The 14,946-nt window shown below is 37.0% G+C and overlaps 1 protein-coding gene across 2 annotated transcripts in view; it reads left to right on the top strand.

Annotated features, from left to right (window-relative positions):
- FNDC3A (fibronectin type III domain containing 3A) overlaps positions 1-14,946 on the top strand; it is a 124,992-nt gene that overhangs the window by 31,041 nt on the left and 79,005 nt on the right. For both annotated transcript variants that reach the window (XM_054058764.1, XM_054058754.1), the window contains exon 3: positions 10,431-10,506. In XM_054058764.1, coding sequence (XP_053914739.1) covers positions 10,431-10,506 — 76 coding nt within the window. The remainder of the gene's footprint in view (positions 1-10,430; positions 10,507-14,946) is intronic.

Here is a 14,946-nt window from a genome sequence, read left to right as displayed (position 1 = left end):
CTTTTCTTGGGATTAAAGACTGCAGATGTGAGATTGCCAGAAACTAATATTGGGTGTTTTCAGTTCAGCTCTTAAGTGGAGACTAGCAGAGGGAAGCCATGTTAGTCAGACTTATGAAATATCTTAAATATTAATAAAAGATATTTCTGGTGTTAGTATTACTTTAGGCATACATTTATGTAAATTATAAAGCAAAATTGGGAAACACTTCTTTTCATGCACCTTAATAAATGCACAGCATAGAGTAACACAGTATTTAAAAAAGAGTGCAATAGAATCCAATTTATTATTTCTTTGCTGTATCTTTTTATTCCCTTATAAAGTGGATTCCCCCCCCCTCCCCCCCGGTTTATTTGCAAACTGAAGTCATGAGCTGCATCATAGATTCAGCTATGAAGTCAGAAGTTGGATCATTCCAAGCTAGTATATCCTATCTGGGAATCAGGAGGCTAAATTAAAAATGCAGTTAAAAATGGCATATATTTGGAAGCTTTGTTCTCTTAAACCTGAACCGTCTGTTGACTGACGTTAGATGATCCAGAAGCAGATGCTGCAGCAGCTATTTGTTGATTTAGTTGCTATGGTGACATGATACATTCGTGTACAGCAGGAAGCTCACTGTACGTTGGCTAATTTGATAGGAAGGAAGGCTTGAGGTGGGTATTGCTGACTATATTGTTAATTGATCCTACCTTTCACATCCTGCCTCCACATGCTTTGTGGATGCACAGCTATAGAGCAAGGTAAAGGGAGATACTCTGGCGTGGTGTTTAGGTTAAGGTGCCCTGTTAAAAGAAGGGGGGGCCAGTGCTCACCACATCACCGAAGATTACCTCAGTATTAAGTGAATGGAACAGATTGGAGCAGCCGGAGTGGGGACTGTTGAATCTTCCTTCATCCTTTGTCACTGTGGTAGCACCAGTTGAATGAGAGAAATAAAAGGATGCGAGCAACAGTAAGTCAAAGTGCTAAGGCTTTTGAAATGGGTTATGAGATAAAGCATGTCACTAATTATCATCTTGATTGGAACTATTAGTGGAGAAAAATGTAATTGTTCTGAATATGTGCCCTAATGACAGAGCATAAATGTGGCTCTGCCTGGAAGTTGTGTTGTGTTATATTCGCCCGTTTCCAGAAATACACCCTTTTTTAATCTTGTTGCAGACAGACTGTTAAAGATACAGTGTACATCTTACAAAGGGCTTGTCTGTACTACCCTCTTAACAGGTTTAGTGGAGTGATTTAAAAATTTTTGAAGTCAGAATGACCAAGAGAATTAGCTACAGTGTTTTCCTAAATTTGTGAAATGTTCAAAAATGAATTTACCTTTGTCCTTCTGGCTAAAAATACTTCTCATCAGTACTGCTGAGCTAATTTCAGTTACAATATTTTTTAGACAAACTACTGCTGTCCATTTTATGTTGATGTAGATTACTAGTCTGTTTAGAAATATAATTTTGCTAAAGTCTTTCCATTGTTTGTGATTTTTACTGGCAATCATTTGCTACTGACTCAGCACCTGTAAACATATAATGCTAAATATAAATGTTTTCAGAGTAATAAGAAACAAAACCAAGAAAACACTAAGCCCAGCCCCTGGAGCTTTCATCTCTTTCCTAGTAAAACATCTCGGAAAAAAAAATTGTTTCAGCCACTATAGAAATGGATTGTTTTTTGATTCACCTTAAATTATGGTTTCAGAGGTCAAGGGAAGTGTTTTGGAACGCTTTACCCTCTTGGTTTCTAGAAAGTTTGTTTGGAGGAAAAAAACCAAAACACCCTACAACCCCCCAAAAACACATATATCCCCCAAAACCACTCCAGAATGACAGAAAAACAGAACTCTGCTTTTCAGTTGTACTATTTTGCTTCAAATTGTAATCTTTCTTGTTGTACAGGCTCTTAACATCATCATTTCATTTATGTATACTTTAACCACAATTGTAATATAACATACTCTTATTTTTTTATATTAGATATACTAGCAACAGATAAAATTAAGGTGTAACATCCTGGCTTAGACACACACACTTTCTCCTTGCCTTCTTACTTCCCCATATTTTTCAGTGTTTTAATAAGTATGCCACACTATGAATTGGCTTTGCTGCTAAAGGATTTCATGGGGGTTTTTTTTACACTATATTTAGTGGTAGATCTACTAGCATTCTCGTCACATATAATCAGAGGCTTTTCACTTGGTTTGGAAAATTTGTCCCAGATTTTACTCATTCTGGAAAAATATGTAAACGCACAAAGCGTAACTAACTTCTCTTAGAATAAGATATCGAGTAATCTATTCAGTTCCTCTACTCTTCAGTGGGAGGTGGGGGGGTTGGCTGGGGATAAGGAAGGATTCCAAATATCCCTTTACACTGAAATTCAATCTGATTCCTTTGGGTTTCTTGCCTTTGTGTCTCTAGACAGTGCTAGCCTGTGGAGAGAGTAGAGCGCCGGTTCTCACATGGGTTTATGCCACAACTTCGCACATGAGAAAGCATTTAATGTATTTTGGTTTATTTAGCCTCAGTCAGGATTAAAAAAACTTAACCCTTTTCTTTTCCCCTTCAGAAGGCAGATAGTCCTTGATACTGAAGGATGTATTTGAGAGCCAGGATATTTTAGAGAGATAGAGAGAATTTGATGTCTGTAGATTTTTCTTTAATGCAAATACAAAAATATTTCTCTTGTGTCCCAGTAGCTCTAAAATGATAGTTTAAGTCTTTCAGCTAAGATTTTGCTTGTTAGAAATAAACTCATAGGTATTAAAAAAATTTTTTTTTAAATTATGTCACTATTCAGTATCTAATATTTTTTTTTTCTGCAGACAGAAGAGCTTTTAGGTATAAAAACATTTATTTGGGCAATCTAATTTGTGACCTGCTACAAAGGATTTGAAAATATGGCTGTGAATACCACACTTGTAAACAAAATTTTACTGTATCTTAATTGAATCTCTTGACGTTGTGCTGGCTTAGAGTTAGAAACTGTATTTCAGACAGTCACGTCCTTTTAGACATACAGATGTTATTTAAACTGTGGCTTTAAATGTATAGTACTTAGATAATCCTTATGTGGTAACAATACGCTAGACTCTCTTCCATAAGACTTATTCAAATCTGATCTGTAAAAATTTCCCCAAATAAGTAGGTCTTCGTACATTTATGGAGCATGGTGAAGGAGAAGGTTAGCAACTGTCTTATTTCTGGATTTATTTTCTTTTGTGCCTGTTTAAAAAATCATCTAGCATACAACTAGACACAATCATTTGTTGTTTGGGTGGGTTTTCTTACTTCAGAGTAATGTAAGCTTCAAGAACTTAAGCAGTAACGTGAAAGTATTACTATCTCTGTATGTATGATACATTAGCATTCATAATTTGCATGTGTAGTTTTTTCAAATAAAATCTTTCTTGCCTTCCATATCCACTGCATACAGGTATTTGATAAAAGTGGGAAAATATTTTTGAGGTACTGTTTCTTAGCTGGCTGTATTTTCCAGATGTGTGTGTATTTGGGGGAAGGAGCCTTGTTCTTTAACCTTTAAGTGTTTTTCAGAGAGCTGCTTTTGTACATGTACAGTGGTGAGCAAAAAATAAGTCAGACTTGTCTTGAGACATTTTTTCAGTTAGTTTTTAGAGCTTATTGACTCTTTTCTGGGTTTTACTTAGTGCTTTTTTTTCCCCCTCCATAGGGACAGAAATGGTTTGGACTTAATTGTATTTACAGTTTCTGCTATGGAGATACGTTGCCTTAAAAGAGTGAAGTAGCATGCCTGTTTATTAGTCCTAAACTTTTTTGTTTTCCTGCGTTGCATGTCTTAACACCTCACCTGGAGCCCTCATGAGGATGAAGCCAGTTTTAGTATTGGTACTTCACAATAATGTTTATAGGTTTTATTTTAGTCTTGCTTATTAACCACCTGATGGAGAGCAGCCGTTAATTGTGCAAGACTATTTATCAGGGGGTTTTTTGTGACTGAGAGCATCGGGGAAAACTTTTCCCGGCATGTTGTAATGTAAATGTGGCATTTGTGAAGCCACAAGTCTGATGCTGCCTTTTTTTCCTATCAGCTAGCTGAAATTATCTTGAAACCTGGCAATCTGCTAATGCAACACTGTTGTTAGTAGGATGGAAGTGGAAGTAGAGATGCTTGTAGAATTGCAGATCTTACTGAAAGAACAAGGGGTCATTGGTGGTTGTTATTTCAGTGTAGTTAATGGGCTTTTTGGCCCTAATTAGTGCGCAAACATATTCAAAGCAGGATTAGCCAACTTGGTATTTTAAATTCCATTCTTCACTATGCTCCAATGAAGAAATACCCTAACCTGCATATTTCTCTGTATTCTGTATCCCTAAAGATGAGGATTAGTAAGACGTAAATCAGGTATGTTTGTATCCCTGTCATTCTGGCTCTAAAAGACATTGCTGTGACCATCTTGGTGGAGCAAAGTGTCGCAGAGAATCTTTTTTTGGCTTCTGCAACATCTGCTTTGTGCTGATAAAAGTTATTTCTAGACCTTTCTAGAGATGAGTGTTAGCATCTGGCCTTAAGTTTTCCCTTTTTGGGGGCAACCCTCTGAGTCAAGGTGGCTGTAGCTCCATCTTGCCTTAATTTCCCTTCCACCCTCTGTTGTTTGTATCCGTAGTCTTACAATCTTTTTTTCTCACTCCAGCCATTTTTATCAAATTAAATTTCATCAGTGTTAGAAATAAGCTATAAGACTGGGGGGAAAAACAAAACCTACCAATCAGTTCCTTTGCTAGTTCAGTCTGCAGAAGCACTCTGTAGTTCTCTTGCAGGTAGCTAAGAGTTTACTGAATAAAGAAGCATTGAGTATCCTCCTCTTTGAATGTTTGTACTGCCTTTTATTCTTTAGATGCAAAATCAGAATGTTTTATCCTACTCACACAGATGTAGTAAAACTAAATCATGAGAGATCTTCAGATTAAATTATTGTGAAAGTAGTGTTATATCTATTGATAGTATGTCCAAGTCAATGTTGCATGTCTCTGTAGGGTGTGATTGTATTACTTGAGCTACAATAAAATTATATTTTAATTTGGAATTCTTCAGTGAGAGAAATATAAAATAGTTTTATATAGCATTGTTGTATTTTAAGAGTGTATTTATCAAATAAGACCAGGTCAAATTATGATTAAGGTGAAGAATAGTTTTTCAAAGCTAATTAAAAGAGTGTCCCTTAACAGTCAAAAAGGCAAAATATGCTTATTGAGGCTACTGGTGGTCAGTGTTTATATACTAGTAATTCAGACATGCTCCAGAATGTTCCTAGAGACTGAAGCTAAGTGGCATGGAACAAATAAACTACCTTTTTCTCCAGAAAGAGTGTCTGTGTGCAGATTGCCTGTTATGATTGGTCTCCACAATAGTTTGCAGTATTGTCTGGGAGAAGACTGCTCTTTGGTATCAGCCCGCATTATGCCTAGGACTCCTATAACATTCTTCTTCATCCCAGGTAATGTTCCCGAGCACCACTTATTTTGCTTATAACAGATGTGGTTTTAGGTACCACACAGTCAAGGGGGATGAAGTATTTCTCTAGGAGAGATAGAAGCATTACGGCTCCTGAGTTTGCAGAGCCTAGGGACAAGGAGGAGAAAATTGCTATAGAATCATTGAATAGTTTGGGATGGAAGGGACCTTAAAGATCATCCAGTTCCAACCCCCCGCCATGGGCAGGGACACTTCCCACTAGATTAGGCTGCCCAAGGCCCCATCCAACCTGGCTTTGAACACCTCCAGGGCTGTTCTATTCTAAGCTTAGAAAAATATGAAGTAGGTGGATAAAATTTACTCAGGAAGGAGGGGCATTTAACTAGTAGGAAATTATTCTAAAATGGCTGAAAAGTGAACTTTGGGAACTTGCTGCCCTTAGAGGTTGTGGAGGTAATTCAAAGTGTAAGCAAGCTCGAAGAGTTTAGGCAAACTCATGGACAGTGACAGAGGTGGACTGCGGAGAGTGGCCTGGTTCGCTTGCTTCTCCCTAAATAGTATCTCTGATTGATATATTGGAGACAAAGGACAGGGCTAGATAGACTGCTCACCCAGGCCATGAGGACATTTTTGTCCTTATTTGGCTTGAGCAACTGCCCAAGTTTAAACAGCAATTTCAGGAAAAACTTGTTAAGCTTTCTAATATGTGGCATGACTCAGTTTTGATATGAAGCTGGTCTTTCCCAATCTGACCTATGTATCTTGAACTGACAGTAGATTGGCAATGAAGTAAACCATAGAATAGTTTGGGTTAGAAGGGGTCTTAAAGATCATCTAGTTCCGACCCCCTTACGATGGGCAGGGAATGTTTTAAAATCAGGAAAAAAAGTCATGTATTCCATTCTAAGAAGGGGGTTTAATGAATACTGTTCCTTCTTGCAATGCCTTCCTATGTTTTTAAGATGGATTTAGCTTTTAATACTGTGCTAAGGGGAAACCTCTATGATCCATAGCTATTTAGTTAAACTACTACACAGTTGTATTTATGCATGTTCATTATTTGATTTGGGTTTATCTTCTAAAATATCTTTTGTAGAATAAATTAAGTGAAATTTCACTGTTAAAACTGACAGTCTTTGATAACTGTGTTTCAAGTATTTCAAACTTTAGTCATATGGGATGGTTATTTTGTTTTATTTATGCAAGAACTGTTTTTAGGATAATTATATAGCCGTAGTCTGGTATTGTCAACTTGTATGCTAGTCTCTGGAAAGAGATTCTGTACTGTTTATTATCAAGAACTGTATTGAGGTCATGTGGATCATCATTAAATGTTTAAAGGAAATGATTTGTAGTCTCAGTGGAAATTAGACAAAACTAGTTGTTGACCTAATACTCCCACTTCTTAATAACAATTCCTTAACATATTTTGAACTTGAGACAAAAATATGTTGAGTCAAAGTTGTCTTAGCATTGAGAAATTACACTTTTAAATTTTATTAGGTTCTGTTATAGTTGGTCATGCTTTAAAAGCTCTTGTAGGTTTCTAGAGCTTGTATTAAGGCCTCAGTGTCTTAAGTTCACATTATTTTGTTAAGCTTGTGAAGCCCTTCATTAGTGTTTTGTTGATTTACAAAGAGAAATAGCATTTGAAAAGTGGCTGTGTTAATGTGTCTTCCACCGAGACTGACACATCTGAGTTTCTTCAGGTTATCATAGTTATCTTAAAGGAGGGGACAGTAGAAACCTAAATAGAATAATGCATGTTACCCTTCAGATAGCGGAACTTTAGGCACTGTGAACCAACAGGATTTGTCACAGAAAGATTGAGGCATGGGAAGAGAGGCTGAACCATTTTTCCAAAGCTTTTCACTTAGTTCCAGCTAGTGAATGATTTGGCCACAAGAAGGAGGAGATCGAGTTCTGGAATACTCAATGTGAAGGAGAAGGGCCTTGATTTTCATAGGTACTGATGGCAGGGTTCGTGAAACAGCACATTGGACAATAAGATGTGCAAGCCTGCACAAAGCCACCTGAAATGAGATGAAAGAGCTGTGTATTTTGTTTACCTAATGCATGATGCTGTGAAAGATCCATTTTACCTTTTCCTTTAAAGAAATTTTCTTGCATCTTTTATGTGCAGTAGACTTCCATTGGATAAGAGGGAATCCCTGTGAATGATTGTCTGTCTTCAGTAACATCTTTTCTGACCAGAAAGAGTCAGTCTCTCTGTGTGTGTGTATTGCTTTAATTTTTCTTATTTCAAATTGCATCTACTGAAGTGGTGAGTGTCAAAAATGACCTTTTCTAAGCGGTGATCACTCTGTAGGGTTTGGCGATGATAAGGCTGATCCAGCAACCAGAGCTGGTGACGCTGACACACGTTACCCCAAAACATAGACTTTTGAAGCCAGCAGAACTTCAAACTTCTGAAATTACTTCAGCCCAGATTCAGACTCTCTTTTGGCACACTTGGCAACAAATACAGCCTATCTTGAAATGGTTGTACAATTCAACTGTGAATGCACAATGTAAAAGCAAAACTGAAAGTGGGAACCAGTGAAATAAATACAGTGAGGTATCAAGTAGTCTTCATAGTTCATTGATTAAAAAAGCTCATTTTCCTGCTCCTGGGAACTGAGTATCTAATTAAATTGTATTAACCTGGTGATACCCCCACCCTTTTGAGTGGAAATTGGGTGTCCTGAGGGATGTGAAGATCTGATGCTATCATGAGCATCAGGAGTGGTGCTGGACCCCTTCAGGATGTTTGGTGCCTAATGTCATAGTTGCTGCTGTGCAGTGCCCCCTCTCACCGTGCTATACTGTGGCTGGCGTGCTAAGCCCCTGCCTTCTCAGGCTAGCTGGGAGGTGAACAGCAAAGATTCTCACACCAGAGAAACCGTTACAAAGGAAATCAGGAGATGTAGGGCCCACTTGCTGGTTTTGGCCAGTGTATGTATTCCCATGCTCAGATCCACTGTGTGAGCTGGAGCCTTCAGTTGATATGTCCTGCAAGCAGAGGTCTGGGGGAGGAAAACCAGCAGGTTCCCAAGGCAACTTTATTTCCCAGGTTACCAGCCTCAGGCACTGACACGGAAAACATGGGAACAATGCAGGAATAGCAGTCATCCCTCATTGCTTGTTCCTTTAAAAGTAGAAATCAAGGGAATTGTACTAACCATTATCCTAAAACTTGAGGGCTTTCTACATTTTCTACTTCTTATAGTTTATACAGTGGAGGCCAAGAATATTCAACTGAATATTGTACAGATTGGCATGTCAGTTGCAGCCAGGATGGCTCCTCACAGGACTCGGAGCATACTAAATCAGTCAAAAGCCTTGGGCGATTGTGGTTATCCAACTCAAATAAAAGAGATGGAAAGATGCCTATGAAGCTTTTAGGTAGTTTTATTCCAGTCTAAATTTCAAGCTAAAACTTTCAATTGTAGCAGGTAGGAGAAAGTAAATCAATGAAATATGTCTTCAAAAAGTTATGCCTGCTTGGGGAAGTTCATGTCTAAAAACCTCGTTTCTAAGTTTGGATTATGTTGTGAATACTAACTCCTACTGAAGTTTATATTCAGACACATTTTAGAAGATCTGGAAAATTTATTAGCATGATAAAATGTAAATTGCGGTATAATTTATTGGGTTTTTTTCCTCAGGAGCTAAAGCTTCTGGAGATACCTTTTTCCAGTAACAGCACTGTATCACATGAAATAACTTAATAGTAGTATTTTTAAAATGCATGCTCAAAATTGAGCTGATTCAGTATTGAATCACATGGCCCAGGTTTGAAAACATGAATATCCATCAAATCTCATTGAAGTTGCAGCTATGTTAGGGTAGAACTTGCCATTTTTTCATGAATTCATAAAGTCGCTCTGCCAGAATTTGTATGTTTTCTGTTTTTTTCTCACTTTTTCCTTTCTCTCTGGTATTCCTAAAATGAGTAACACACAAGTTTTCTGTTACCTGTTTCTGTAAACAAGACAAATTTTATTTTCTTTTGGGAATTTAACAGAGTAAATTTTTGGTCATAAAGTTGTGTGTATAAAGATCTGCGTATCTCTGGTTCTTGGCAGGAGAAGGACGTACACTCTATTCAGACATGTGCAAGTGAGACTTCAGAAAGATGTGTCCCGAAAGGAAATTATGAAATGCACTTCTTCTCTTTTTTTCCTTTGTCCATATTTTTAGCTTGATTCTTCATGGTTACAAACTTTTTTCTCACAGAAAGACACATTTCAAATGAGAATACAGAAGTCTAAAATGGTAACAGGCTTCTGCTTTGGTTCATGTCAGACTTCCTTTGTTTATTTTGGCTGATAACTGTACTTTGCAATCAATTCTGCATTGCTTGGGTTTACAAAATAAGGATAAACAGCCTTCCACAAATATAACTATACACATTGTTTCGTGCTGTGCATCTGGTGATGACTTCTAATAATGTTTTATCATTAATGAACGTACAAACATACTTGGATCATGTAAAGAAGGAAATGACACACAGTATTTCCCTTATGTTGAAAACTGTTTGCCAAGTGGTTATGAAAATTCAAACACTGGGAATCTACACTTCCTTCTGAAACTTTATGTAGTAGTTTGATTAATGTTGAAGTTAATATAATTTGTTGAAGTAATTTAAGCTGTACAAATACCTTTTTAATTATACTGAGCAATCAAGAAAATAAAATACAGGTACTGTTTTTCCTCAGTTGTTATTCTCTCCTTTGTTCTTTGAAAAATATTTTGTTTAAAGTATTGGTACTTGTTCTTGCTCTTATCTCTTCTTCTCTGTACGATGAAGGGAGCAAGCAAGCAGTGTGAAGGGAAAAATAATGTATTTACTAACCAGAAAAAAAAAGTTGATTTTCTCAGTAGAACTTCCTTCTTTTTTTTTTTTTTTACACTTACTAGAATTCTGTAACATATTCCTCTGTAATGGTTGTGAACACTCTTTTATTTTTAAGGTTATTCTTGTGCACGTTAATCCAGGGGAAGCGTTTACGATAAGAAGAGAAGATGGACAGTTTCAGTGCATTACAGGTAAAGAGGATAAATTTATTTTAATATTTCCTGAGCCTGCACCTTCCTCAAGTGATTTGTGGTGTTGAAAGTATGAGACCTATGGAAAGACCTGAAAGATTAGGTTCTAAGGATCATTGTATTTAGATTTTGCTACCATAAAGTACTTTTTCTTTTATCCAATGAAATTAAATTTCTTGGGGAGAGAAAAGGGAGAATATTTTTCAGTAAACAGAAGTACTGTTGTAGTAACTTTTGACTAACCTCATTTATTATGCAGACCTCAAATTAATAGCTACAGTTGTTAATTTGGTTTGAGTTTATTTTTTTATTTATTTGCTGTCATGTGGCATTGTTTGCTCATCTCGACAGTAGCTTTCTGTTACCTACTGCTAGTTTTCTATTGTCTCTAGGGTCCAAATTATATCCTTTCTGAGTTCTTTCAAAGCAAGTGCAGCTTTGAAATACAAGTGCTTCATCTAAATGTAGCATCCCAGGACGCAGTGGTCAGTTTGGACGTTGTTTTCTATTTTGAATGAAAATAACCACCCATTAAGCCTATGTACATCTGCCAGAAATAAGCAGTCAGATACTGTTGCTGTTTAGGATCCCACTTAACTGTGTTATGAGAGAGGATCTAGATTCAACTATGGGGTCACTTATTTGCTTGTTATCTTCTGGACCAGTGAATCCTGCCTTCATTTTTTTTCTGGATGTTAGCCTAGCTTCAACAGATGCTGTTCTGGGAATCTGAAGGAAGTATTTTCCAGCTCCTTTTCCCCCAGATGAAAAGTCTGGTTTCCAGTGTCTTAGGCAGGTCCTTTAGCTACAAAGGAGGATTGTAATTGTTTACATGTCCGTTAGCACTATTTTTCAAAACTTGTGTGCTGGTTGCATAGTATTGTTGCTTCCTTTGAGCCACAAATGGGTCAGTGTTGCAGCTCACAGTTCTGTAGGGTTTATTTGAAACATAACTGTGTAATATTTACTGGTCAATATCTGAGGGGAATGCAGTGATTTTTGACTTGTGAGTTAAAGAACAGGTAAGGTGCACTTCTGTTGCACAAAAGGTTGAGGAGAATGGCATGCATTGCATTTTTTGTTTTAATTTTGACTTATCAGATGGCCTTGTGGGTGGTGGGAGATGAACTGACACTTTGCTTGCGTGATCAACTTGAAAGCAGGAAGTTCATGATGAACTGTAAAAATACTGAGATTATATCTTTATAGATACGATTCTAACCTTTCATGGTACAGCTTTTATCCTTGCCTGGCCTCTCTTGCTTTCCAAGTAAGCAGCTCACTATTGTGATTTGATTCAGCTGCTGATTTCTTCATGCTTTAAATATGAAAGTGAGCATGAGCAGTTATTAGAGAATTGTTCCTGGGTCTCACTAAGTGTAAGCTCGGGTACGGTTTGCACAACTTTTCAGAAAAGTGGCACTGGCAAACTAGGAACCAACATCCCAAATCAGTTCCACAGCTTTTGCAGACCTCCTGTCATATAAATGTTCTCCTTGTCCTTCCCCCTTCCAGGACATGAAAATACAACTTATAATTGGTAGTAAAACAAAGGGCATAGACGTTTTTAATATCTGTACACTCACTAGTCTTAGAACAGAGTCTGAGTTGCACATGATCTTATGAATGTTGCTTTTCTGGTCTGTCTTGCCAGTCCAGAGACATTCCTGTGTTTTTTGAGTGCTGTGCCAATGGATCTTTCTACCATTTGGCTTGTTGGTTCTGTCTGGCTTAAAGGAGAAATTTTCTTAGTCACTGATGCTCACCTTTGTGCCTTGTATGTTCTGCAACTAATGAAGAATGTCTGCTTTCCTGTTTTCTGTGCATAGAATTGCGTAAAGTGAACAATTTCAGACAGTGTGCACTGTAGAAAGCAGTTTGGTACTGCTGGTCCTTTTTGCTCTGCCACAACTTCTCAAACATAGTTTGCCCTTGACTTGGCTACAAAATGAATGACCAGTCTGCAAAATGGGTTACAGCCACAGGAGGCTATATTGAGCTGACTAAAGAGAGCAAGTTTCGCATCAGTTCCTTGTTTTTTTCCTCACTGTACGCACTCGGTTATTAGGTCAGATCAAAGTTAAAGATGTGGAAGTACATAATGAGTATGATTTGAAGGAAAACTCATAAATGTGCAGAGATGCTTATTTTTAAAAAGGCACAGAGAAAGCGAAGATGGAGGTGGAATTAGAGGGAAGTTAATTCAGTCATTATAATGTTCCTTAATACTTTTTCCAACTCATTTTTTCCTGTAAACATTCACCTATACTTATACTCTTTTCTGACTGTATTGACTTAAAAGTCTCTGCAAAGAATGCATATTTAGCTTTTTCTATGTAAAAAGACATAGTATTACATACATTAAAAATGTATATCTGAATACTACTTTGCAAAACCACAGCATGTATTGCCCACAGAAAAATCGTAATTATGTACAACAAATATATTGCACATTGCAATTAATATGGTTTTGTCTGGCATCACACTCAGAATCTCCACCTGCAGGAGAAGAATTAATACCAGCAAAGATTTTTCATGAAATGCATTTACTTCTTGATTAAAGCATTCCCTTATCCCTTTCGAAATGAGGCTAGTGAAGCTTACTTGTATGATTCACAGCACGCACTTACTTGTAATAGAATGGTAAGTGACCACCAGATATTTCTTCGTTTCTGACATTTGCTTTCTAGAATGAACTGGTTCTGAGAACTTCATTTACTTCATATTTTGTGAGACATGCAATGTTCTACGAAGAACGAGGACTCATGTTCAATGTTGAACATAGTACAGGTTTTTTTTAAGTACAGAAAATTTTCAAGGACTGTTTTTCTACATCTGTATTCTAATTTATACTTAGGAAAATGTTGGATAACAATTACATTGTCTCTTTGGACTAAAGTCTTACTGAAAGATATTCAAAGAAGAAGAGAAATATTGAGATTAAAAAGGGTAATAAGAATTTGGAATTGACCAAAGATGAAAATAATAAAAAGTTAATTCAGGATCTTGCAAGGCAATTGCATGGGCATATGTTTAAATTTAAATTATTCAAGTATAATATGAAAATGAAAGAATGGAAGTTGAGAGGTAGTGAGCTGCTTCTGGATGGATCCCCAACAGAAGTGCAGATATGCAGATACACTAGTTTGAATGATTTTGTAAGCCACTGTTCCCTGGATAATTCTAGATCTTTCTTGTGCTTTATTGATGGTCAGTACACCTTGAGATTGTGCTGTCTGCTGAAGTCAATGTGGATGTTTATAAATCTAACCATAATGTTAATTGTATTTTCTTAAATCATAGCCCTGTCTGTTTGAAACATTGAGATGGTCCATCAGTCTTTGTGCTGCTCTTGCCAAAGCTATTTTGTTTGTAAAGAGGACTAACCTTATCTTGGATACTCTATGTACAGAGTAAAAATTCTCAACCTGAAAACAAGGAGAGTCAGTGTCTCTCCAGGAGAAAGGAGACATGTGAATAAAGTGACTGCTTTAGAGCTGTCCCTGAATCAATGAAGTAATGAAAACTTGAAGAACCAATTAATGGAGAAGCACACTAGGCTTTTTCTGTGAGCTAGGCTTCTGAAGGAAATGCTGCATTTGTACCCAGGCCTCTGTACTGATTTAGCATTAGCTCTCCTAGATGATCAGTAAAGCTTTGACCGGTTTGGATCTGCAATAAGTGAGAAGTGGCTTCTTAATGCAGGCCTCTTCCATGGCAGTTAAGATTGGGTGAAAAGGCTCTTAGGTTATTTCCTCGTTTGAAATCTCTTTAAGGCTGGCAAAAGAGCAGTGGTGGTGAAGGGATTTTTCCTCCTTGGTGAATCCCATTCCTTTATTTTGGCAGAGGTTTGGTGACATAAATTAATTTGTGTATATTATCCTTGGTGTTTTTTAGATTTATATTTCTGTAAAATAAGAAGTATGGCTTCTTTATGTTACTGTGTTTAGCAATCTTGGATCTGAGTTGCTTTTCTGTTATGTGTATTTTGATTTAAATACAGCTTCAGATGAGCTCTCCTGTATGCCAATGGCCACTTTTCTGCTTTTATAAAATATTTTCTTTGGCTGCATACTGGTTTGTCTGATAGTGATGACTTCTGCCCCTTCTCGATGCAACTTCAATTTAAACCATTTATCAGTTTCTTACTTTCCAAAGACACTGTGCTCTTCTTGCTAGACAGATAGGAAGAGATCTGTCTGTGTATCCATGTGTTAGACCAAAATGTTTGTTTTGAGAAGAGCTCTTTTAAAGCTATGAAACTGTTTTCACATATACTCAGACTTCTGTGGAAACTTTCCTTAAGCCAATATTTTCTTCTTTTAAAGAGAAATAATCAACTACAATGCAGTGATTCAGAAAACCAGGTTCGAAATGTATGAATGGGCTCCCTTTGCAGTAAGTGAATTACTGCAGATCACTCATTCATGAATTCTTCGT

Source organism: Cuculus canorus, chromosome 1 (genome assembly GCF_017976375.1).
Source record: "Cuculus canorus isolate bCucCan1 chromosome 1, bCucCan1.pri, whole genome shotgun sequence".
NCBI lineage: Eukaryota > Metazoa > Chordata > Aves > Cuculiformes > Cuculidae > Cuculus > Cuculus canorus.
The sequence above is the reverse complement of the archived record's forward strand: the minus strand, read 5'-3'. Positions and strand labels throughout refer to the sequence as shown.